Raw genomic sequence first — 26,182 nt, forward strand, 5'->3', positions numbered from 1 at the left:
ACACACACACACACACACACACACACACACACGATGCACACAGTTGTAATTGCAGCGCTTGCGCTGAGGCCTTTGTTGAAACCCAAGGGTATGCGTTACCCAGGATCCCTGGCTTCCTCCTGTAGACTGGCTAGCCCCTAGGGCTCAATCCGGCTGCTCTCTCTTTGCCTCCTGAGGTGCCCCCCGAGGATTGGGAACTTAAGTGACTTGCGGAGCGCTTGTTGGTGTCCATGGAAATCGGGGGTAACAGAAGCAAGCACTCAGGAGGGAGGAGCTGGACTGATGCACTATTGACTAGGGAGAAGGGGCGTGCCCAGGGCGGAGAGGGGCGTGTCCAGGGGCGGGAAGAGGTGTGTCTAGAGCGGACCGGGGCGAACCTGACCCCCGACAACAGAGGCGGGGCTCTGGGGCCGGGTGCAGGCACAACTCTGGTTCAGGCGGAGGGACATCCTTGCTGGTGGCCTCTGGACCGCGCGATGACTGGACGGTGAGTGATACCCAGGCTGCAGAGGTAATGGATGTCCTCGGTCCACTTCACCCTCGACTCGAGCGGCGATCAGGCAGAGCGCGCTAGAGCCTGAGCACTTGTGCCCTTCGGCCGCGGTGCGCAAGTCTCCTCCCCCTGCCAGCCTGGCGCACTGCGGGCTTCCAGCTAGGGCTGAGAGAGGCACTGTGCCTAACATCTCCTAGGATAAGGCACTTTAGGAGCTAAATCTTAGCAGGACACGTGAACCAAACTGCCGGCTACAGCTGTGCTCACGTCTTCCCTCCTCTCAGCCAGTCTCCTAGAGACGTAGTCTTAGAGGCGGGAAGAGGGCTTCCAGCCGTACTATCTGATTTCACAGATGGAAAGCCAAGGATAGGATGATAGCTCACCAAGGCACTTGTTCCTTAGCTGCTGTCTGAGACGGTTGACCGTGAGCAAAGGGTTTTAACACAATCTGACATTCACTCCTCACTGTGCTCCACAGTATTGCTTTCTTTACCCCTACCGCCCCCCCCCCCCTTTCAAATGTGAAACCGAGGGTAGACGCGTTACAGAGGCTGGGGCTCCTGCTCAGCTGGTAGAGTGGCTGTAGAGCACTCATGAAGCCTGTATTCCATCCCAAGCCTTGCATAAATCAAGCGGCGGCGTCCCCCGGGCGGGGGGGGGGGGGGGCGGAACAGGCGCCCTGGGTAGAAGGGTAGGGAACTGTACCTGCAAGTCTCCTTAACTTCAGTTCAGTCCTTGGACTGTAATTTGTCTGTGTTCCCAACTCATAGACTGTCAGTGCCAAGACAGTCAAAACCTTTAAAACAAACAAACAAACAAAAAACCTATAAGGAGCCAGGCAGTGGTGGTGCGTGCCTTTAATCCTAACACTTAGGAGGCAGAGGCAGGCGGATCTACAAGAGTCAGTGTTCCGGGATAGGTTCCAAAGCTACCGAGAAACCCTGTCTCGAAAAATTAAAAACATAAAATAAGATAAACAATAAAAAACCTGTAAGGGAGCTTAGAAAGCCCACCTCATTGGGAAGTAAAGAGTGTCAGTAACAGGAAGGGCTGGGATCCAGGAACTGAACCCAGGCAGCTTGTTCACCAAAGTGACACACTAAGCTGGCCGGAGAGATTCTTGTTACCCTTGCTGCAGTTTGCCTGCAAGGTCCTAGGGTATCGCTCAGAATTAGATGCCAGAGGCTATGGAAAACAAACAGAACTGCTAGGCACAGTGGAACAGGTAAACAGACCTGCCTGCAGCTTCCTGCTCCCCCAGGAGGTGGGAGGTTGGGAGAGTGACAGAAGGGAGGGGGATGGGGGGAGGCTGGGGGAGAGAGGAAGGGAGAAAAGAGAAGATGAAACTCATCTTGGGTCAAAATATTGTTTGATGGAAATTACACGAGAGTGTGTTTAGCACGTTGTTGTGTTTGTTCGACCTTTTATCAGCTTGAAGTGTCTGTCTGAAACTCAGGAGAGTCTGGTGGGTGAGACTGAGAACTGGATTTAAGGCCAGGTCTCCCTGAGCCGGAGCCTATGGGCCTCTGAAACAGAGAAGAACACCGTGGAAGGAGAAGTTCAGCCCCTATGCAAGCCTCAGAGGAGACAGCCTGACTACAGGCTTTAGGGGTAAGCCTGTGCCGCTAGGGATCTGAGTCCTGGTTTCAGAGCTAAATTCCCCGTCTCCTGATTCGTAGGAGCCCTTTCTCCTCTTTGAGTTCCACATTCCCTTCTTAGGACCTTGCTATCTCCCTGGGGCTTGCAGCCCAATGTCAACTATGTTTATTAAGGATGAACGTTAGGATCACAATTGTTTAACTGATGAGGAACTCTAGTTCAAAAGTAGATAGAATTTGACAAGATCATACAATCAGGGCAGGGTAAGGTTTGGGCTCAGACCCTGGAAGGGCTGAGTTGTTTAACCTCTTAAAAGTACACTGAAGAAAATATTTTGAAGTTGTTGTTATTGTTGTTGTGTGTGAATTAGTTCACGTGCATGCTGTCGGTCACATCCAATGCCATGCTGCATGTGTGGAGGTCAGAGGACAACTTTGTGGAGTCATTTATCTCCGTCCGCTTTCCATGAGTTCTGAGAATTGAACTTGGGTCCTCGGGCTCGGGTGACAAGTGCCTTTACACACAGAGCCACCTTGCTGCCCCTTGAAACCCCTTAAAAGTAAGCACTTAACAACTAGTGTCTGTTTGCCCAAACCTTTAGCAGTTTCCCCAAACTAGTAGTTCTCCGAATCTCCTTCCTGCCTAAAGGGACTTCCTCTGGGACATACCCTGAGATAAAATTGGAGTCCTGCCCATCCCCTTGCCTGACCTTTAGTGTCACAGATTTGGGCTGTGGTATAATAATCCCCTAGCTTCAGTTCTGAGAAGAGCCCGAGAAACACTCCAGACCAGTTGCCATTACAACTGGCTAACAAACCCAAGACCTAGTGATGGCAGAGCAGTTGAGGTCACATACCAACCCAACAGTCAAAGAAAAGCTCAGCCAGAATGTTTTCTGGGATACAGCAGATACTCTCAGCCTGGGATCTGGGGGCAAGATCTGGGATCCCAGCGGGCATCCCAACTGGCCGTATGACAATCCACATGTGTACTTGCATGCACGCGTGAGCACAATCACACTCACACATTTTTCTTGGTCTGAGATGAAGGTGTTATGTTCTCAGAAGAACTCACATCCCAAAGGATTGTAAGACATAGCATCGTGTCTCCAGAGAAACCTCTCCGAGCAACTGCACATCGCACGCAGGCCAGGGCAAAGGTAGCATGGGTAGAGCAGATACTAGACTACCGAGGACAACCTGGCAGCAGCTAGCACCAAGTAGTTAGGGGGGCCACTCAGCTGTGCTGCACCACTGGACCCAGGCCACCTGAGTTCTTGTTTGGCCCCCAAACCAGAGCTGTGGAGATAATAGATTTCATGAATCCTCCCTTCCATTGGTAGGGAGCGAACCTGAACTGGAGTGGTGGGGACACAGCCAGGAGGAGTGAGGATATTGCATGAGGAAGAGTGGGAAGGTTGGACTTTGTTGCCTCAGCTTACAGGAAAGAACGCTGGAGGGCAAGGGCAGAAACCAGCATCTGTCCTACAGGTGTGTGGGTGAGACACTGCCTCTGGGCTACAGTTTATATCAGGAAGTCACAAGGGAGGGTAGATGGCTGGCCTACAGTCCACACAGGAACCAAGAACAAGGATCAGTTTATTCCGAGGAAGGGGAGCATGTTCAAGGAGGCCTATATGGCAGAACAGGTTCCTATGGCATCACCAGGATCATAGGGGACATAGGTGGCCTGGCGAGGGTGGTCAGCCACGGTCAGGTAGGAATGAAGGTGGTGATGACTGTGTATCAGCTGTCTGTCTCCCTTGGGCCCCCATCACCTCCAACTGGCAGTGCACACACGCTCTCAGGGCTTCCTAGCTGGTGGGACTGAGCAGCCTAAGACTGGGGTAGGAGGGATATGGCTGAGCCACAGGTGGGTAATGGCAGGGGAGGAGCAAGGGGACATTAGAACTGGACAGCAGGAGAGGGCAGCAGCTGCTAAGTGACTGCCTGCTGTTTATGCCAAAGCAGCTGGCTATCTAGGTGGCTGTACTGCTGAGGGCTGACCAGCCGGCCTGTGTCCAGTCAGATCCCCTCAGCAGACAGCTGGCTTCTCTCTGGGGAAGCTCTGCCCTGTGAGGGCTGACAGGTGCTGGAAGGGCCTTTTAGAGGCTCATTGTTTTCGGAGCCTGGGCTCCTGTCCCCGCATTAAGAGCCAGTTGTGCAGGGCAACGTAGCCTGCATCTGCCTCCCTTCTAGCCTGGCAGCCCTGCGGGCTGTGCCTGACTGTGTCCTCCTTTGTCTTGCGGGTCAAGTCACTCCATTTCTTATTTTAAATGTGAATCACGCCGGGAAAGGTTAAAACAGTGGCAGCCAAGCTCTTTGGTCTCACTGATCAACTTCCATTTTACTTTAGATGTTGACCCATTGCCCATATTGCCAAGTAAGGACAGTGCCATCTTCAATCACCAGTATGGAAGGGCCCTCTGAGACCGAACAGCAGGCCACTCATAAGCTCACAGTAAAAGGCTGTTGGATGTGCTCACGTTCACTTCCTGAATACTCCACCACAGTGGCGTCTCCCCTTGCTCCTTCTGCAACCAACCCATGGTAACCAGGTCCTACAGTGACCTAAAGAACCAGAATTGGCCTTCTGCAAACAGAAAAAGACAAAAGCCTAGACCCCGGGGTTGTAAAACCTCCTGTGGCCTTTGTCATTCCGCGGCAGGCTGTGTGCCAGCTGTCGCTGCCTCCACACGCCTGGCAGAACAGAGAAGTCGCTGAAGTGCAAAGTGGGGGCTTCTCACTCATTGTCTGTTCACCCAGGGAAGGTAGTCAGGTGTGCTATCTCCTGAAGATCCTCTGAGGAGCAGAAAAAGCATCGATCAGCCAGAGGAGTGAGTTTGGAGGCCTGAGTTTTGTGCGCTGGGTGGTGGGGAGCACAGGACCAGGACAAAGGCTGCTGGGAAGCGGGGAGCAGCCTGCTGACACTGGCTGTCCAGTTACATCTGGGGTTGCTTTGTGGACTTGCCCGGGTGGTAGGCCAGGCCAGTTTCACAGCTGTATCCTCTCCCCATTTATTTCTCCCAAGGGGCATCTACCTGCACAGTGAGTCTCTGCCTCAGACTCAGTGCCAGCTAAGAGTATGATCATAGTTTTTTTTTTAATTGTAAAAAATTGAAAGTAGGCCATTGAAGATGCTTGCCTTTGGATACCCTGCCCAGGGCACAGGGAGATTCACACTAGGGAACCAGTCAGAGGAAAACGACCCACATAGAGAAACACTCTTTGCTTCCTGACAAGGTGAATATGCTCTCTCTTCAAGCTCTCCCTGTCAGCAGTCGCTAGAACACCCCTCATGTACCCTGCACAACTGAGACACTGTGACAGCCGGCTCAGATCAACCCAGTAAAGGAGAACTGGGCAAATCAATGTGGTAGTCACAGCCTGTGTCGCAACTCAGGTCTGGCCACCGCCTTCAGCAAGCTAATTAAAAGAGCCAAATCGAAAGTGGAAAACAGAAGCCAGGCGTGGTGATGCACACCTTTAATCCCAGCACTAGGGAAACAGCGACTCAGATCTCTGTCAATGCAAGGCCAGTCAGGTATACAAAGGATGTTCCAGACAGCCAGGACTGTTTCACAGAGAAACCCTGTCTCGAAACCCACCCCCTGCAAAAGAAAGTGGAAAACAGACAAAGGAGATGTCTTCAATGTGGTCACACGGGAAAGAGGGACAAAGAAAGCCAGCGAGCCACACAAGTCCATCTTACCTCCAGCGGAACAGGCTTTCTTTTAGGCCACCATCCAGCTCCCAAATCACGGCATGGAGACTTTTTAGCTGTAAATGCTCAGCCTTAGCTTCGCTCTTATTTCTTTGTAGCCCTTATAACTTAACCCGTTTCTCTTCATCTACATTTTTCCCCGAGACTTTTACCTTGCTTTCCTTCTGTATATCTTATTTTCACTGTTCCTCATGTCTAGCTGACTGGCAGCTCCCTGGCTTCTGGCCCAGGGGTGTCCCTCTGCTCCCTCATTCCCTCTCTGGACATGGAGTCTGCCTCCTAATTATTCTCTCTGCCCACCAGCCCTGCCTACCCCTCTCCCACCTAGCTATGGGCTGTTCAACTTTTTATTAGACCTGTCAGGTATCTTAGGCAGGCAAGGTGCAAGAAATGCAACACATCTTTACAAACTTGAACAAATGCAGCAGAAACAAGCCTGGCACATCTTTACATCGTCAACAAAGGCAGCAGAAACAAATGGAACACACGTTTACATAGTTAAAGTATTATTCCACGGCATCAGCAAATGTAACACGTCTTTGCCTAGCTAAAACAATATTCCTCAACACCTCCAGGGCCCTGAAGTGCAGCAGAAGCTTAAATAGAGGGTCAGGGCTGTGCATATCTAGTCAGGACTGGTTAAAGTGTGAGCCCGCCCACCTTTGACCCAACCAAGTCTGGGCTTCAGTCTGATCTTGTGAGGTTGTGTGACATGTTATTAGGACCGTGTGAAATCTCTTTCCTGAAGACAAGTTCCCTTCTGCTTGTCTTTTCCTTCTCCCACCATGAGATTTCTGGGAAAATTCCCATTTATTTGGGGTCCATTGTTTTAATAGTCCTACAGTCAGATAGAAAGTCACAAAGTATCTGTAGAATAGCTTCATTTCTGCAAAACTGGTTAAACACGAACCAAGGCTCCTCTCTCATGAGACCTATGGCCTATGGAAAATGGAAGAGCTTCTTTGGCCGAAATGGCCCCCTCTCCCTCCAACCACCAATGCCCCTATGATTACTGCTCCCCTGCCCTCCCATGGATGCTAAGGGTATACTCCCTCCCCCTTCCACCATTTCTCCTCTGATTACCTAATGCTACCTCACTGTAAGAGACACTACCAGCTACTGCGGCATGTCCTCAGGGACGGGCTGAGGGGAAACAAGGGAAGGCAGTGTCTCACTAAAACATCACTTGACTCTCCTAGTGGACTGGCTCGCTGCCAGCTGCCTTACTGCCTACCAAAGCAGTCCTTTTCAATTTTGCTTGCGTAAATTTCCCACTTGAATAAAGAGTTCTGCAGCTGAGGAAATGTCAAAGCCATTGGAGGGCAACATTTTTATTGCGCAGATAGGAACATCAAGGCTCAAAAGACAAGGCTTGCATATGCAGTCACCCAGGTCTTAGTGGCTCCCAGCCCAGAGCTCCTCAGAAAGGCCTTTCTGTTAGTAAGCCACCACTCCTTGACTTAAAGGAAATTCCACTTCTTGGCGCACCTACTACATAGTAAAGGAAAGGGAGTATTCTCATTCTGAGGGAAAATAAAGATACTGTGAACTGAGTCCGAAGCCACAAACAAGTCTCATACCTAAGTGTGGCTGTCTTGCTAGTGTGTGCTCTGCTTCCTCTCTTCTTCTTATCTTTATTTATTTATGTTTTTAAATTCACTACGTAGCCACGACTGCTGCAGTAAGAGATGCCTGAAACCCAGTGTCTTAGCCCAGGAGAGCCTGCTTCTTTTTCCAAGTGCAGATCCACTGTGTACGGGTCCAGGACTCAGAGCCACAGAAGCAATCAGCATCACTGCAACACACAGCTTTCTGGTTACCTGTGGCAACAGAGGCATTGGTGCTTTTTCTTTAAAAAAAATTCTGGGGGGCTGGAGAGGAGGCTCAGTAGCTTAGAGAACTGGCTCCTCTTCCAGGGAACCCAGGTTTGATTCCCAGCATCCACATGGTGGCTCACAACCAGCTGTTACCTCCACTTTCATGCAGAGGATATGACACCCTCCCTTGGCCTCCATGGATACTAGGCATGTGGTGCACATACATGCATGCAGACAAAACACTCATACATATCAAATTAAGTAAGTAAGTAAAAAAAAAACTTGTTGAAGATATTTTTAGCATCTTGGGGAGGCTGGGTAGAGGCCACGGTGATAAGAGTGTATACTGCTCTTGCAGAGGATTGGAGTTCAGTCCCCAGAACCCATGTTGGACAGCTCACAACTGTTTGTAACTCCAGCTTGATAAGATTTGATGCTTCCAGCCTCCTCTTGTGTGTGCGTGTGTGAGAAAATTTAAATCTGGGCTCCCTATTCTTTCAGTCTGGCTTCATTTGCTCTATACAATGGTCTCCAGCTCCATACATTGTCTTGCACATGTCATGATTCATCTTTTTCTTACAGCTGAATAAAATTCCATTGCACGGGCTGCTGCATCCATGGTCCATGGTAATAGACAGGAACTGGTTCCTTTTTTCTAAAAACAATAACAGCAGTGTTCATGGGTGTGTGACTTAGAACCCTTCAGGCATATACACAGGAGAGGCATAGCTGCACCATCTGCTAGTTCTTTTTTATTTTGACTTGATTTTTTAGGAATCTTCACATCGATTTTCATTGTGATTGCACAAATTTACATTCCCGCCAGTGGTGTGCTTCTCCACGTCCTTGCCAGCATTGTATTCTTGGTGACAGACATTCTAACTGGGGTGAGACAGACTCAGACACTCTAACTGGGGTGAGACGGACTCAGACACTCTAACTGGGGTGAGACGGACTCAGACACTCTAACTGGGGTGAGACGGACTCAGACACTCTAACTGGGGTGAGACGGACTCAGACACTCTAACTGGGGTGAGACAGACTCAGACACTCTAACTGGGGTGAGGTGGACTCAGACACTCTAACTGGGATGAGACAGACTCAGACATTCTAACTGGGGTGAAACGAACCCTAAAACAGTTTTAGTTTTCATTTTTTCCAATGGTCCAGGATGTTGAATACTTTTCAAGTATTTATTGGCCATTCATATTTCTTATTTTAAGTAGCTATCTAGTTGTTTTTAAGTGCTTTGTGTATCCTATGTATCAGTCTATGATGTGTAGCTGGAAAGGTTTTCACACACTCTGTAGGTGGTACCTTCACGCTATCATTTGAACCTTTTACACATAGCATCTCTCAAGTCTTTGGATTGTTTCATAAGCGATTGGAAAGACTTTTCAGGAAGCCCTGGCTTCTGCCTGGACTTGGGTGTTTTCTCATTTTCCTCTAGCAGTTCAGTTTCAGGCTCTCTTTTAAATCTAGTTTCATTCTTCCACACGTGAGAATTCAGTTTTACCAGCACATTTGTGAGTCAGGCGGTCTTTTCTGCATTGTGGTTTTGACAGACACCTTTGTCAAAATTCAGGTGACCATAGCTGTGTGTCATTTATTTCTGGGTTATTTATTCCACTCACTGATGTAATGTCTGCTCTGCTATTTTTTTCTCGATGACTGTGATATACTGTGATCAGGGGGCAGTGGTGTGTGATATACTGTGATCAGGGGCAGTGGTGTGTGATATACTGTGATCAGAGCCAGTGGTCCTGTGATATACTGTGATTAGAGCCAGTGGTCCTGTGATATACTGTGATCAGGGGCAGTGGTCCTGTGATATACTGTGATCAGGGGCAGTGGCTGTGTGATGTACTGTCAGCAGGGGCAGTTACATTGCCAGCTTTGCTCGTTCTGCTGAGGATTGCTTTGGCTATTTTGGTCTATATCAATGTTAATTTTTTTTCTAATTTTGTGAAGAATGTCACTGAAATTTGAGTGAAGATTGTGTTGAATCTGTACATCATATTTGATACTATAATCATTTTCACAGCATTATTATTGTGAACTAAATGTGAATCATAGGTTGCCCAATACTTGATGGCCAACCTATGCCCAACATTGTACTAAATAGGAAGAAATTGAGAGCATTTCCAGTAAAATCTGGAGCAAGACAAGGGTACCAACTAACATTCAGACAAGAGAAAAGAAAAAGAGGAATACGAATTGGAAAGGAAGAAGTCAATTAGGTTCCAGTTGCTGACAATGCGACTCTGTCCTTGAAAGAGACTGAAGACTCTTCAGAAAACTCTCAAAACTGATAAACACTCTCAGCAAAGTAATGGGCTAAGACCTCGGCATAAAAAGCCAGTGGTTTTTCATCTAACCATAACAGACTTGCAAAGGGAGAAACCAGAGAGGAAAGAGTTCCTGCCTCTCATGAGAGTCTCTAAAAGCCAAAATATGTAGGGATTCTCATGACAAGGGGTAGAACTGGAAACACGTTACATTCGAGGAGGAAGTCCAGGTTCGGAGAGACAAATGCCACACGATTGCTCTTGTGTGCAGAGCTTCATTCTACCTTTTACGTGTGTGGGCTCACACTGGAGTGACTGTGGGTCGATACCAGGAAACTTGCTGCTGATGCCATCGGGAAAGTGATCCACACACATCCTTTTGTAGTAGAAAAGGCGGAGCTGGTAGCGTGGCCCCACATTCAGGGGGTGGAAAGACTGCTAATCGTTTTGGGGGCAGCCAGTGTTTCTGCCCGAAGCACCCAGCTTTAAGTAGTGGTGCACAGACCCATAAAAACCCAGATTTCTGATTTCCTATGAATAAACCAGAAGATCTGCCTTTTGAAAAGAGGAATGTGCCCCCGATTCTTGTTCCTTAGTCCCTGAACATGGTTACTTTTTTTTTTTTGTAAGATATACTCTTACTCTGGAGCCCAACCCGCACCTCAATTTGCAGCAGTCTTCCTGTCTCAGTTTGTGATTACAGGAATGGGCCTGGTTTTCACACTGCTGCGTATCCAACTCTGAAAGAAGTGACGTGTGGGGGAGCCCTATGAATCCTGTACTCACATCACCCCCAGGGAGTTCTGAGCTGTTCTTGGTCCCAGAGACAGCGTGAAGCATTGGCGGCCACCTCACTGTGCCCTGGTGCCCCTGAGGACATCACTTAATCATGTGGGAGTATAGACATTGTAGAGGCCCAGGTGATAGTCTCCACCCCACCCTGACCAAGGCCCGCCCTGCTCCTGGTGTGCTGAGTTAGCTAAGGACAGGCTGGGAGGAAGGCTCGTCTGGAACACAGCAAAAGCCATATGAGAGGAAAGAGTGTCAAACATGGCCAAGGCTGGGGCTTCATGCAGGAAATGGGCAAAAGCTGAAGATGCAGAGGAAAGCAAGGGAAATCCCCGCTTCCCATCATTCCAGAGTTACTGCAGCACTTCCTGTAACAAGCTTCCTCAAAATTTTACATTGTTCTGCCATATGCCTGTGGAATCAGTGTCATCCCAGAAACCCCATCGCAGGGCATTCCCCTGGGCGGAACACTTCTGCTCTGGCAAGTTTGAGGAACTACCAAGACACAGAGTGTAGGCATTCTTTTCACTAGCCAACCATGGAGGAACCTAGCCCTATTTTTGAAAACCCTGTTGCTGGGCCAACGAGAATACACGGGGAGTCCCCAGCTCTGATCCCGAGCGGCAGTGCTGAGTCACTACTTAGGTCAAAGTCTGCCCTTCAAGGGGCCCAGCGTCTCTGCAGGCTGTGACTGGTCTTGCCTTAGAGTGGGCAGCGCTGGGTTGATGGGATACTTCTAAGGTTGTCGTTAAGCCCATCTTCCCCACATCCTCCCACTTCTCCTGGCCAACAGTAATTTTCCTGCTTCTATAATCGAATGCCTGTTTAGTGGGAACATCTGTCTTGTGGGTATCAGGCAAGGAGAACAGAGACGTACATTGGACTGGTCAGAGGGCTGAAAAGTAGAGCTTGCATCAGTACTGAGGGTGTACTAGGCTTTGTCTTGCTGCCCAGAAGATAGGAAGGACCCTCAGGGAGGGGCCTCAGTCAGGAAGCAGTCGCTCTAGCCTATCTCTGCTTTCTGTAAATGGGGGCAACTTTGGTCTGAAATTATGAAGTGGAAAATTCTGGAAATAAATAGCTGGTAAGTTTTAAATTGAATGCCATTCTGAGGAGCACAGTGAATTCTCCCGGTCTGGACACAAAGCATCCCTCTGTCCCTCATCTGCACACTCGATGCATGATCTGGTCTGTAGCCATCATTGTCCTCAGGCTGACGATCAAAGAATCAGGGCTTGAGCTAAGGAACCCTTGTTTTTGCTTGTTTGCTTTACTGATGTGGTTATTAAATGCTCCGCAGACAGTCATGCGGCCTAGTCAGACACACCAAAGAGAAGTGAACAGGAGCAAATTCTCCACTCAGTAAGGAAGAGCGGTGTGTCGTACTGCTAGGATCTAGTGAAAACAAGTCTTCTGCCCATGAGTTTTCTGAGAGAAAAAGAATTCCTGCGAGGTTTGTTTTCACCTAAAATCCTACAAGTTGTAGCCTCAACCCAGACGGGCGCACAGCTAAGCTGGGTGGGCCTTCAGTCACAGGGTGTGGCTCCTTAGCAGTCTCAGGAACCCACATACCTCTGCATATGCTAGGGGATAACTATAATTTAGAAGATGCCAGAAGAATAGAGAAAGGTTCTTGTACATTATCTTCCGTGAAAGCAATATGGGCAGGCCTGAAGGCCCTCAGGCTTCCTGGTTTAGAGTGTGGAGAGAGACAGAGAGCTTCAAATGCGAGTCCGCCGCAGAAACTGAATTCTGGACGGGGCTCCACATGGCTTATAGGGTTGAGAACTCACCAAGAGCATACAGAGTAGAGGATCAAAAGGCCAGGGGCAAAACCCAGACTCTTGTGTCTGAAGAGTGTCCTACTCCTGTTCCTTGGTTGGCTTAAGGCTTCACCTCTGACCTTTTCCTCACCATAAAAGTGGGAATGTTGATTAGTACCTCGTGGTGGTGTTGTAAGAACTAGACAATTCCTAGAACTGCTCTGTAGTCCAGGAATAAGTGTGATACAGATAAATCCCCACTAGGAGAGCTGGCCCAGGGGAGTAGACCCCAAAGTCATTAATGGGTCTCTGCCCCAGCTCAGTGGGAAAGGAAGAGGGAGGACCGGTGCAGAGGAAAACTCTATAAAAGTCAAGAAGAAGCCATCATCTGGATGATGTTCATCCAAGAGAAAAAGAGTACGTGGCTTAAAATGCTTAGGAACTGATCTTGGAGACCCTGTAGAACTTTCCAGAGGGACAGGTGAGCGAGCGAGCTCCTTGACCTGGCACTTCCAACGTTAACCACCCTGAACTTGGACAAGTATGACCTTCCAGTGGATAAATGAAATACCAAGGCTATGGGTACTGGAAAACCCTGGCTGGGGCTCCTTCTGGCTCCCCCAGGATCATTTTGTCAATTAGTGATTGATGGGGAGATCCCAGCCCATTGTCCATGGTGCCATTCCTGGGCTGGTGGTCCTGGGCTCTGATAGAAAGCAGGCTGAGCAAGCCGAGAGGACCAAGCCAGTAAATAGCATTCCTCTGTGGGTTCTGCATCAGCTCCTGCTTCCAGTTTCCTGCCCTGCTTGGGGTCCTGTCCTCATTTCTTTCAATGACAAACAATGATACGGAGGTGTAAGCCAAATGAACCTTTTCCTCCCCAAGTCCCTTTGGTCATGGTGTTTCATCACAGCAATGACCCTAAGACAACACCCTTTGTTATCTTCTGACAGGTGACTTCTGGGGCTGAAGACAAGAGTTGAAGATGAAGGAAGATTGCTCATCCAGCTCCCATGTGCCCATCAGCGACAGCAAGTCCATTCTGAAGTAAGTCTAAGTGTAAGGGCCGGGGTGTGGGGGCGCTCTGCCACCCCCTGTGGCCTTCCCCTGCGTGGAGGCCAGGATGCAGGAGTTAGAACTCTGTAGATGTGGCACTATGCCCTGTGGACAGTGGTGGGTGTTTTTGTTGGGGTTCTATCCCTCTTTGGAGATGAAGGTATTCTTCAGAATATGGGCTTGAGCAAGGAGGGGGTGCCCATAGGACCCTACACTGATAGTATTTAATTTGTGTAAAGACCAGAATTGTGTGAAAACTCTTACTGTATGAAACACTTTAAAAACATGGTTGTGGGTTTTAGTGAAAAGGTGTACTTTATTGATACGTTTTAATTTTGTTTATTTTTTATTTACTCTGATTCATAAAAACTACTTGGAATATTTTCTCTGAAGTAAAGAAAAGCATCTTTTTATAATACTTATTTATTTACTTATTTGTGTGGTCTGTGTATGTGTGTGTGTGTGTGTGTGTGTGTGTCTGCTTGCCTGCCTCTGAGGTGGGGGGTGATTGCCACAGGAACTATATGAAGGCCAAAAGGCAACTTTAGGGAATGATTCTATTCTTCCACCATGTGGGTCTCGGGGATCAAACTCAGTTCACCAGACTTGGCAATAAGTACCTTTACCTGCTGAGCCAGCTTATCAGCCCAAGAAGCATACATTTTATTTTTAAAGTCCCCCCATTTATCTAGCATTTTGAGTCCTGAGTGTCTACAAGTGGGCATGATGAATTTCACATTCCTGAGTGTTTCCCAATAATTTTGTGTCCGACCTTTAGATATTTGTGGGCACAGGACAGTGGCTTGGCGCCGTCACTGGTTTGTACTTTGTTGCCCCTGCTCTACGTCATACACAGGCCACACATCCACCTGAACCCCAGAATGTCACTGCTCTCTTGATGCACTGTGTGTGTGTGTGTGTGTGTGTGTGGTGGGGGACTATTTGGAAAGGTGATAGAGCCCTGGGGTCCAGCAGGGGACCGTGGCCAGGAAGACAGAACATACTCTAGCTAACAACCCCTTCACACACAGTGATGTACCAGCCCTCACTGATGCATGTTGAAAGGCGAGCCCTCTGGGCACTGAGTTCAGTAAGTATGCCAAGTTAGTCTTAACCTGATTTTTCTTCCCTTTCAACCTACTGGGAGGTTGAAAATCACCTGCATGTCTCATATCCCATCATCCCCTGGCCTGTACCAACGCTACACTGAATTTTCTTTTCCTGACCATCCCTAGGGCACTATGGTGTCTCGATGTTCTAGTAGACAGTGTTTGGGCAGAGCGGCCTCCTTGAGCCCTGTCACCCTCATCCCCGGATTGTACCTCTGGACAGTTAAGACAGGACCCAGGCATCCCCCACCTCTCCCGTGACCCCACAGCAGCTGCTAATCTAAGCCACTGAGGCCACGGGTCAGAGGAGAGCAAAGCAGGCCGTCAGGTCTGCTCATATGCAATGGTGAAGGTGTTTCCCAGGGAGGATGGGAACCTCCCTGGGAATTTTGCTTACTTCCCAGTGCCCCACCTTGACTGCTCTCCTCCTCCAACTCATACAAAGGCCCAGATGCAGAGGCTGCTGGAGGATGAAAGGGCAAGGGTCATGATGAGGCAGTCAGGTCTCTTGGTTGGTTAGATGTGGCTGGCATCTAATGCATGCTTCTGTCGATTGCCTTTGGCGGGTTAATTAGTCTAGGGGTTGTAACCCACCTAGCAGTCAGTTATTCCAGGGTCCCGGAGAGGAATTATCTGTAAGATATGGGCTGAGAGAGAGGAAGAAGGTCATGCTAAGTTTGTCAGAGCCTCCGTTTATTACAGATGGGGTACAGTTTATATATGGTAAAGAGTTGGGGGATGGGCACAGGGGCCTGGGCTCTTGCCACGTGGTTCACGTTGGTCACATGGTCCGAGTTGGTCACGTAGCCAGGAGGTTACCCTCGGTCAGGTCACTGTAGGCCAAGAAGTCACGAGTTGACACACCTAGCTCCCTAGATAGTTTGGAATGTGGGGTGGGTTCTGCTAACAGATAGCTCTCCATAACAGCCAATTTGGGTGTGGGGTAGGCTCTGTCAATAGAACGATTCCTAACATAATTAAGGGTGTGGGGTTCTCTGCAGACTCCCCAGGGTGATGGTTCCTGCAATGATTTTAGGAGGAAATTGGCTCCTGACATGCTTCTATATTTATTTTACGGATGAAGAAATAAGATCTGTGGTGGCAATGCCTTGCCCAAGTCCCCACGCCCACCCCAAGTGTACACATGTGTCTGCCTTTTTAGGTCAGAACTCTTAAGCCTGCTCAAAACCTACAACTGCTACCACGAGGGCAGGAGCTTCCAGCTGCGACACCGTGAGGTAAGACCACTAACCCTTTGTGTTTGTAGCATCCTTATCATCTGGATCGGCTTATGTGGACTGCTGAGGTGTGCGCCTGTTGTTTTCAGGGTAGCCGTGCAGCCTAGACCCTCTCTCCAAGTGAGCCAGTCTGGCTCTTGCCAAACTTCCTGGTGAGGAACCAGGTTACCAGAAGGCAGGGTTGGGGGTGTCCCTGTGAGGGTTTCTAACAAGAAAGCCACCTCCACCCACACGCAGTGCTGGTCTCGTGCATGTGACGTCTTGGCTCCTCTCCAGCCCCTTCTCCGTCTGCCCTTCACACTGCTCAGTGAGAAGATGGGGGGAGTTTGGTCCCTCTGTGCTCTTCTCGCACTTCCCCAACAGCAATGGACCAGTTCCCACTGAGTCCATGCTGGCACTCAGTTCAATGAGTACCCCACACTCTAGTTTTGCCTGTCCAACCCAGCCAGGAGTCCTGGGCCCTCTCACCTGTGTGCGTTCTCTGTGGCACTCTCTCCTGAGAAGCTGTGTCTTCACTAATCTTGAGGTACAAGCTCATAGGACAAGGGGCATACGGGGAGTGGTTCCTAATTAAATGTGACAGCCACCCATTGGTACCCAAGGCCACAATGTGTAAATGTGGCCCAAGTGGGGACTGATTTTTTTTTTAAAAAAAGATTGGATATCTGGAATTTCATGAGGAATTTATGAAGCCTAGAAACACCCTGGGGAGTGACTAGCAGGCTCCAGGCTGGGATCTACTTGAGAGCAAATCAAGCCACGCCTGGACTTCCACCATCCGTAACCTCTCAAGGGCACCTCAGTTGTAGCTTTGTACCCCAAGTTGTGTCTAGCCCTGTACATTTTAGTCTGATGAGGAGGTTCACAGTGTAAGGTTTGATTTGGAGAATTCCCATGGTTGACATCTGGCTGGCTTGCTGGGTGTACTCCATTTCTCAGTGTCTGAAAAGGGCCAGAGAAAATGCACAGAGGCCCCTTGTGGGTGGCAGCTGCTGGCTCCCTGAACCTCCCTCATCTTGCTTGTTCATCCGCTCATAACCTCCCGTGGTACTAGACTAGAGCCCACCAAGTCCTGTCAAGCAGGCACCATGGGCCAGGACAGTGGTGTTTGGTCCTTCCACTCCTGCAGAGTGGGAGAGGCTGTAGGCTCCTAGTCCAGGCAGAGCTGGGGCCACCTGTGCCGTCTCTAACAGAAACCCTGAGCTCTGCCTTTTCTTCGTACACCCTCCTGACTCCTCAGCTTGCGGCTTTGGCACCAGTGTGATCTCTCATTCCCCTCTGTCTCCTCCTTTCGGTACCTTGTGGTTCCTTCTCATCCTCTTCCCTTCGAGCAGCTGTCTCCAGCGCTCTCCCACTCTGCCCACTCCCAGCCCCCGGGCTCCACATTGGCTCAAATGCTCTGGCCTGACTGTGGTCCTATCGTCCTGCCATCTTAGGCCCCGCTGGCTCTTTTCTCGCCTGGGTGATAAACTGCTGGGAGCTGGGACCGGGCCCCACTTGGTTCTGCATATGCCAGCTCAAGCTCTGTACATAGCTGGGCACGTGTAGGCTTGAGCCGTTCTGGAAGAAAGTGTCCTGAGTCGCAAGCTCTGGTGTGATAGGCACCAAGGAAGGGAGGCAGACAAATGGGGTTAGAGAGATTTGGATCTTTGACCTGTGCCACTAAATGAGGAATTTGTGCCCACCCCAGATCCCTGGCACAGGAACAGGGTGTGGTGGGTGGGTCTTGGCTGGGTTTTCCCTTCCTTGGCTTTGGGTTTTCTGAGACTGATACTACTCAGGCTGGGGTGGCTCTCTGCTGTGGCCCTGTGGCAGCATCCTCAGCATCACTAGGGAACTGACTGGAAACAGAAATCTTCCATGTGGGCCTGCCTATTCATGCCCAACACACACACACACACACACACACACACACACACACACACACACACACGACAAAAACTTTTCCTTCTCCCACCAGTGTTTTGGCAACATTTTTGGGTCATTCTGATAGAAGGTTGAGAACAATTAACACACACCTCTAATTCTGGCATTCAGAAGCTGATGCAGGAGGTTTGTCATGAGTTCATAGCCAGCCTTTGTCACTTAGTAAATTTCAAGTCAGCCTGAACTACATGATAAGACCTTGATCTTGTCATTTGGGATTCCCCAAGGTGATCCTTTCTGTGCGGTGGCTGTGGGGGATGAACATGCCTGGGTTTTCGTGAGGGACAGCCCACTCTGAAACTCGGCAAGCTTTTCAGCTGGCAAAACCCATCCCTGACTGCCTCTCCTGGCAGAGAGCTAACCATGGCAGGGGATTTGTCTTTCTAACTCTAAACCCAGAGGGCAAACTGACCTGGCTTCCATAGAACCAGGAAATACCTTTCGGGAGTCTTCTGCAATATTAACAGACTCGGGGAGTGGGCAGGCTGAGAAAGTGTGCATGTGTTCAAGGTAACAATAACCACAGACTCTCAGAGTTCTGGCAGACAGGCATGATTGGTTCCTGAGGTGCCACGCCCACTGTCCTCTTTTTCACTGAGTCCCTGTTACTCAGCTACCACCCAGTACAAGGATCTCAAATCTGCAGCTGGCCATCTAGAATCCCATGCCCCAAGCACTCACTAAAGGACGATCCCAGAATGGCCTGTCCTTGGACATTACCAGGACAGGCAGATGGAGGAAGTTGCAAATCCCAGGAGGAATCTGGTACACTGACCACTTGGCCTTTCTTCTAAGTATTACCATGGACTCTTTCCTGCCCCGCCCCCACTCCAAAATTGAGGCTCTCAAAAGTTAAGTCCCTAGTTGTATTGTTTCCGCAACTTTTCCTGGGGAGATACAGCACATGCTCACGCCCACTCACTCCAGAAAAGGAACCTCACTATAGACCAAAGTAACAATGGACCCGTGTCCAGTTTGGTGAACGTGGGGGATACTCACAGGAGTATGGGGGAGGGGTTACCTACAGGAGCAGGGAGGACTCAAAAGCAGCGAAAGCCCACCCCAGCATGGGTGACAATTTCCGAAAGCTGTACCCTTAGAAGCTCCGCACATCGTACAGTAGGGAAAGCGCACCCTCGGCAGCTGGGTCTCCTCCGCAGCAGCTGTTTCCTGCAGCTAGAACTCTGGGGAAAGGCCCTGGGGAATCTTCAGTTTCACCTTTCCCAGTCACGCAGTTTGTTTACTTCCAGAATCTTTGTGCCACCTCCCCTTCTCCTTCCCGGAGGGGATAGTTCAGTTCACAGGACTTGGGAGTAAATGAGGCAGGTTGGCATAGCTCCAGAGCCCAACCGAGTGCCACTGTTAGGGAGAGCAATGCCGTGGCTGGCACTAAGGTTTAGAATTTGTTGAAGGCATGGATTGGGTGTCACTGACTAAGTCTCGGACACCCAGAAGTTTGTTGCTCCCGGGCTATAAGGTACCTTTAAGTTGCTGAAGCATTCACCATTTGGTGTGCTCTGGAAGGGACCCTCCTAGTTGTCATAAGCCTTTCTGGAAGCAACCACAGACTAAGAGCACAGCTTGGGGCCAAACTCCCTCACTGCACGTAAGATGCCTGTAGAGAGATGAGGTACATTTCGGGCCAGGACCACACCCTAGGACAACCATTTCCCAATGACCTTTCTCCCATTTACTAAGAACGAGGTGGAGCAATTCCTCTCTGCAAGACGGCCACTCAGTTTATTGTAAAACTGTAATTTTACTTTAGTCACAGTGAAAAGCGTAACTTCTAAGAACAATCAGTACCTTTTGAAGTTGGCGGGTTTCTGGAAATGCAGATGTGTAAACATGTCTGTGTGAGCAGGGGTGTACTGAACGGGTTTTTCCAACCAGCCTTGGTACTTAGTAGTTTACAGTCGCCCCCTTGTGGCCATGTTTCACACTGCTTCCAGTTCTGCTGTATATGTGAGATCTACCGTGTGAGAAACCTCTTTACTTAAAAGAATATTTCACAACTTCCCTGGAAGGGTTGGACTGACCCCTCTCTTGGAACCCTGGAGTGAGCTGACTCTCTGCATATCTGTCTCCTGGGAACTGAAAAGTGTCTATGAGACCGCCCTGGTCTCGTAGCTTGGAGGGCACTGCCTTCCCAGGATGGTAGGTGGACTTGAGAGTGTGGTGTGCAGTAGGGTGGGGTAGTGCGCCTTCTAAAGTCAACACTGAGCCTCCTTCACACCACAGAACATTTGAGTAAGTTCTGTGAGCGTTGGTGCAGCAGCTTGACTTCTGAGCTCGTGGGACACCCACCAGTGCCATGCCAATCGCCAAGTGTCTGCCTCCCGCCCAGTTTTATGCTGATTTGCAGAATGGAATATAAAGGGACGGGGTAAAGCAAGCCTTGCCAACCTCGTCTCCAGACAGGCACCCAGTCTGCATTTGGCCAGTCTTCCTATCACACGTGGGACATTTGCCCAAAGGCTGCCTTATCAGAGGCCAGTTTGACGTTACTGAGAAGACAGAGCAGGCTGACGATGTAAACCGCCTTCCTATGTGTGTCCACCTATCCAGCATTCCCAGTCCTGTTCAGGGTGTCCTGCATTTTATGAATAAGAAAACTGAAGAAATTGCTTGTCTGGAACATTGTTTTTGTATGTGGTTTACATTCTGTTTCTGAGAAAATAGATACAAAAGAGGACAGCAAAATGGTTAAAATCATACACACATGCACACATGTCCACACACACGCACACACACATGCACACACACATGCACACACATGCACACATGTACACACACACAGACATGCATGCACTTGTACACACACACACGTTTGGCAGTGCATCGAGCAAATCCAGAAGCAGCCCCAGCTTTGTCCTTCTCGCCTGGACCCTTTTATCCTGAGCGTGGCCAGATGGCTCCAGCCCAGTAAAGGGAAGGGGTGCTGGGCCGTGAGTCCTGACCCTTATCTGCTCTCTGAGAACACACCTGCCTCTCTGAGAAAGGAATCCTCCCTTTGCTGGCTCCCCATCTTCACCCTCTTGCTTGGTAGATGCCCCCAGGAGCTGGCATTCTCAATGCTGGATTTCCAAAGCCTTAGGACATCCAGGTTTAGCTAGAACAAGGGGGTTGGACAACTTCCTGCTGGGAGCCCCTTCCTGTAACAGGGACTCAGGTGAAGATGGTGGATACACTATAGGACAAGTAGCTACCAGGCCACCAGATCCAGGTATGTGGCAGCCTTCAGACTGTGTGCTGAGAATTCTGTTTGGGCCCTGAGTGTGTCTCTGATACCACAGTGAGATCTGTGCACAGGAATTGAGACAGCAGGCTCCCTAGGTGCCTACGTGACAGTCCCTTGGAAACACGGTGGTACATCTGCTAAGACCTCGGGAGATATGTGCCCCAGGGTGGAGGGTGGAGCTCAGGCCCTTACTTAGAAGACTTTAGGTGGTTCTCAGTCTGTGGGCTGCAACCCCTCTGGGGGTCAAATAACACATTCACGGGGTCACCTAAGACCATCAGAAAACACAGATTCTTAACAGTAGCAAAATTACAATAGCAACAAAATTAATTTTATGGTTGGGGTCACCACAACATTAGGAACTACATTAAAGGGTCACAGCATTAGAAAGGTTGAAACCACAGGGAGCTGAGACCCCCTCCTTTAACCCTTGATCCTTGGTTTCATGTGAGACCGTGGCAGCCACGCAGAGTACAGCACACATTTCCACATTAGAGCAATCTGGGAGTTGGTCACTGCTCGCAGTCATTTATTTATTTATTTTTAATTTATTATTTATTAAAGATTTCTGTCTCTTCCCCGCCACTGTCTCCCATTTCCCTCCCCTTCCCCCAATCAAGTCCCCCTCTCTCATCAGCCCAAAGAGCAATCAGGGTTCTCTGCCCTGTGGGGAGTCCAAGGACCTCCCACCTCTTTCCAGGTCTAGTAAGGTGAACATCCAAACTGCCTAGGCTCCCACAAAGCCAGTACGTGCAGTAGGATCAAAACCCAGTGCCATTGTTCTTGACTTCTCAGCAGTCCTCATTGTCCGCTATGTTCAGCGAGTCCGGTTTTATCCCATGCTTTTTCAGACCCAATCCAGCTGGCCTTGGTGAGTTCCCGAAAGAACATCCCCGTTGTCTCAGTTTGTGGGTGCACCCCTCATGGCCCAGAGTTCCTCGCTCATGCTCTCTCTCCCTCTGCACAGTCATTTAAACCATGATAAAAACTAAGCAACAGAGACACAAAGTCACTCTTTCAAGGTCACCAGCCAGCCACTCACAGGCAGATGGTACCAGTCAGGTTGCGTTGTGGGAACCAGACTGTCACATTCTTTAGATGATGGGTCTCACTAGGAATTGTCCAGTCCCCGCAGACCTGCCAGGAGGGTTAGAGTTCGTGGATCACTGGGAGGCGCAAGTGCAGTGTGCTGAGGATGCCCCTGGGGCGGGAGCCGGAGACAGAGGCGAAGGCCTGGTGAGACTTCCTACAAGTCCAGCTTTTCAGGTTGGAGGTCTGCCTATGCCCCGATTTCCTTCCCAGAGAGCACTCGGGTACCCTGGCCTCCCAGAGCCTCCCCATGTCCTTGTCCATCTGTTTGTGCCCACCCCAGTGATCTGAAGAGCTGGTCCCATTGGGCGGGTCTCTCCTCTCAGTCTGTTGTTCCTGGGACTTCCCGAAGAGCCAGTCCAGAGGGTTGTCATTGCCAGGAGAGGACCGTGGGGGCTGGGGGCTGCTGAAGCAAGGAGAGCTGTCCCCTTGAGACTCGACTTGGCATCTCTTCTCTCTAGTCCAGGCTGGCCGGGAGGGTCTCTGGGGTTGGTTCCGGACTACGACCTTGTCCAGCACTGAGGTGGGCTGTGCCAGCTGACAGATAGACCTAACGTAATCATCCAGGCTGGGAGAAGTTGGGGGTTCCTGCCCAGGGGCCCCATGTGATAACTCTTCTGAAGTTTCCCGAATTGTTGGCAAATGGAGCACAGGCAGCAGAAGCCGGGACCTCATTGCTGATAACAAGGCAAAAACAAGCTGTTGGCCAAGAGAAAATAAGTCACCTGCTGTGCTCCCCTGACCCCCTCCACTTCTTCCCTGTCACTGTAGAAGCTATACAGGACTCGGGTACCCAGAAAGCAATACGAAGCATGTGGATGGGAGACCAAGGCTTATCTCCCGCCTCCTCCTTCCTGCTAACATCAAAACCCACAGCTAAGACTTCATTGCTAATGTAGTTTAAGGATATCCAGATAATGGGATGGAGAGATGGCTCAGCAGTTACGAGTACTTATTCTTACCAAAGACCTGAGTTCAATTCTTATCACACGTGGTGGCTCAAACCATCTCTAAATCCAGTCCCAGGGGCTCCAATGGGCATGTATGTGGTACATATACATTTGTGTAGGCAAAACACTCGTACATATAAAGTAAAATAAATGAATTAAAAAATTAAAATAAAGAATGAACAAATAAGAGGACTGAGAGTGTTCGTTCGGAGTCCGAGGACACCCACGTTTTAAATCAATCTCTGTCTCTTCATGACCTGGAGTCCTTTGGCAATGTCACCTCTCCAAACCTCTGCTTTACCCATCTGCAGACAGGATTATAAACAGCCCATTGGCAGGAATAGTCTGGGAAATGCATGAAATCCTCACTTTTATATCACAGCTCTTGAGTTCTTTGTAAACTTGAAAGCCTTGGGGAACACCGTATTATCATAGCCATTACTGGCACCCACCACCCTGGTCTCTAACCAGTAGCCAGGCTATAAAGCCCAGAGTCAGAAGGGCCCTCAGATATAACCAAGACCCTCTGTTTTAAGGCGGCAAGCCAGAAGACAATTGTTCCTCTTACCTGTGGATCAGCAGGCAGGGTGGCAGGAGTCTGGATGAGTAAAGATTGTCTGATCCAAAGGAAACACCCAGAGGTGGACAGTCACAGCCCGGTCTCGAGGACAGTCAGCTGTTGATTCTTCCCCTGCGCTGTCTGGCAAACCCAGACAACCGCTGCTGCTTTTAAATGTTTCCTCCAGCCATCAATCACTGTCAGGAAAGCTCAAAATAGCAACACTTAGGAAGGTTCTCAGAGGAAAACAGCTAGGAGGGTGGGGCTTGGCCCAGCTGCCAGCCTGGCCTTTGTGTGTGTGCCTGTGGGAGACTGGGAAATGTTTACACTGCTGGGTGAGCAATGGGGCAGCCACCTCGCCCTGACCTAGACAGTTTCAGTGTAGGTAGAGACCAAAGCCAGATCAGGGGCTGCTGGGAGAGCAATGGGGCAGCCACCTCGCCCTGACCTAGACAGTTTCAGTGTAGGTAGAGACCAAAGCCAGATCAGGGGCTGCTGGGAGAGCAATGGGGCAGCCACCTCGCCTTGACCTAGACAGTTTCAGTGTAGGTAAAGACCAAAGCCAGATCAGGGGCTGCTGGGAGAGCCCAGCCAACACCCAGGTGCTGGGAATGAAGCCTGGGTTCTCTTCTAGTGTAAGAAGTATTCATTTTTTTAAATTTATTTATTTATTAAAGATTTCTGTCTCTTCCCCGCCACCGCCTCCCATTTCCCTCTCCCTCTCCCAATCAAGTCCCCCTCCCTCATCAGCCCAAAGAGCAATCAGGGTTCCCTGCCCTGTGGGAAGTCCAAGGACCACCCACCTCCATCCAGGTCTAGTAAGGTGAGCATCCAAAGTGCCTAGGCTCCCACAAAGCCAGTACGTGCAGTAGGATCAAAACCCCATTGCCATTGATCTTGAGTTCTCAGTAGTCCTCATTGTCCGCTATGTTCAGCGAGTCTGGTTTTATCCCAGGCTTATAAGACAACATAAGGGGATCAAGGGGATTCATATTGGAAAGGAAGAAGTTAAGCTTTCGTTATTTGCAGATTATATCTATCACCATGTAAGAAGTATTCTTAACTGCTGCGCCATCTCTCCAGCCCTTTGCCCATCTGTTAAGGCAAACACTGCATATTGGAAAGCTGTGTGTATGTTTGCTAGCTTTAGATTGCTCTCTCTGTGGGCAGTGGAGCGTTTGAAACTGGATGAAACCAGAAATGTTAACGGACCATGAGATCCACACCATTAAGTATGGCTGATGCATTTGTTGTTCTCCCCAGTCTTTCCATGACAATGAAGGGGAGAAGCAGAATTTGTTGGGGGAAGGGAGCCGCAAGATTTCACTTAAGTGTTGTGTGGAATCCAAAATAAATCAAGCTCACAGAAGCAGAAAGAATGGTGGCTATCTAGAATGGTGAAGATAGGGACGGGGGGGATTGTTGATAAACGGGTGAAAGCTTGCGGTTCTTCAAGCTGAACGAATCTTAGAGAGATCCACAGGACAATGAGTGCCCATTGCAATCAGTTCTGCCCTGTGCACTTAAGCAGTCATGAAGTATGCGAGTCCTCAGCCCTCGCACAGGCCAACCATGCCCTTCACCACCATGCCTTAGAATCACTCGATGGACCTTTTGTAGCAGAGGAGAAAGCTAACACTAGACTTTGCTTAGGACTCCTGGATTTGGAAGCCCGACAGCACTCTGAACCCCTCATCAGGACCTACATCATCACCATCATCCTCTGTGTTCACAAGCACTTCACAGTGCATGTCAGTCATCGTGAATCGTAGTTTGCCAATCCCTGGCGACTTCGAAATCCAAAATGGGAACCATGTTGCAAATAGATATGGAAAGAGGTTAATCATAGCTTAAGTGGTCACAAGATACAGAATACCGCTGAATAAATACGCAAAGACAAGAGAGAATAAGAGAAAAGAGGAAGGGGGAGAATAGGGGTGTGAGGGGGGACTCTTATGTTAAATGTTCTTAGAACAGAACATGTAAGTAAAGAAATAGAGTACTGGGTAAGATGGCTGGCGGAGTGAGGTTGGCGCTCTGCAGAGGTGCCGGAGGTTTCTGGTGGGTCTCTGCCAGCACAGTTTCTCAGGGGGTGATCGTGAGGGTCAGAGAGCCAGTCCTATCCATGGAGACAGAGGCGAGGGATATGTCAGAGACAAGCAGCCAGTGATGACAGGGGTTTGAGCAGAGTCAGGCGGGTGCCTGTGGCGTGGAGTACTGTGGGTTGGGGTTGTCTGGCAGTTGGTAGGCGGGGTGTCTGTGCTGTAAAGTACTGTGGATTAGGGTTGTCTGGCAGTTGTTAGGTGGGGTGCCTGCGGCGTGGAGCACTGTGGATTGGAGTTGTGTGGCAGTCCTTTCATTTGAGGACCTAAGGAGTCAAAGCAGGTCTTGGTCTCAGTATGAAAACCGTTAATAGATTGGTGATAGGCTATGGAAATGTCCCAGAAGTGTTGAACCAAGCAACGCCCACCAGCAGGGGAAAAAGTGGGGGTAATGTAACTGGGAATGAGGTCAGTTGGTGTCACCACTGTCTGGATGTGTG

At 49.6% G+C, this 26,182-nt stretch overlaps 2 protein-coding genes across 5 annotated transcripts in view; one reads left to right on the forward strand and one right to left on the reverse strand.

The window, feature by feature from the left end:
- The first annotated feature begins 369 nt into the window (after positions 1 to 369).
- Rassf4 (Ras association domain family member 4) overlaps positions 370 to 26,182 on the forward strand; it is a 36,012-nt gene continuing 10,199 nt past the window's right edge. For 2 of the 3 annotated variants that reach the window (XM_075983041.1, XM_075983039.1), the window contains exons 1-3: positions 370 to 487; positions 13,426 to 13,519; positions 15,800 to 15,875. In XM_075983041.1, coding sequence (XP_075839156.1) covers positions 13,458 to 13,519; positions 15,800 to 15,875 — 138 coding nt within the window. In that variant the 5' untranslated portion in view covers positions 370 to 487; positions 13,426 to 13,457. Of the gene's footprint in view, positions 488 to 1,924; positions 2,105 to 13,425; positions 13,520 to 15,799; positions 15,876 to 26,182 lie in introns of all 3 variants that reach the window. The other variant, XM_075983040.1, reaches the window with a different exon arrangement.
- Positions 22,037 to 23,800, reverse strand: Depp1 (DEPP autophagy regulator 1). 2 transcript variants are annotated; one of them, XM_075983042.1, is made up of 2 exons: positions 23,650 to 23,800; positions 22,037 to 22,808 (listed from the first exon to the last, which is right to left on the reverse strand). In XM_075983042.1, the coding sequence occupies exon 2, from the start codon at positions 22,804 to 22,806 to the stop codon at positions 22,192 to 22,194; it is 615 nt and encodes a 204-aa protein (XP_075839157.1). In that variant the 5' UTR covers positions 22,807 to 22,808; positions 23,650 to 23,800; the 3' UTR covers positions 22,037 to 22,191. The 2 variants fall into 2 exon arrangements, with proteins under 2 accessions (XP_075839157.1, XP_075839158.1); XM_075983043.1 differs by having other exon boundaries at positions 22,037 to 22,830; positions 23,650 to 23,798.

This window comes from Microtus pennsylvanicus, chromosome 8 (assembly GCF_037038515.1).
Source record: "Microtus pennsylvanicus isolate mMicPen1 chromosome 8, mMicPen1.hap1, whole genome shotgun sequence".
NCBI lineage: Eukaryota > Metazoa > Chordata > Mammalia > Rodentia > Cricetidae > Microtus > Microtus pennsylvanicus.

Coding starts and splice junctions, on each gene's coding strand:
- Depp1 (XM_075983042.1), bottom strand. CDS start 22,806: ATGAGGTCCCGGCTTCTGCTGCCTGTGCTCCATTTGCCAACAATTCGG.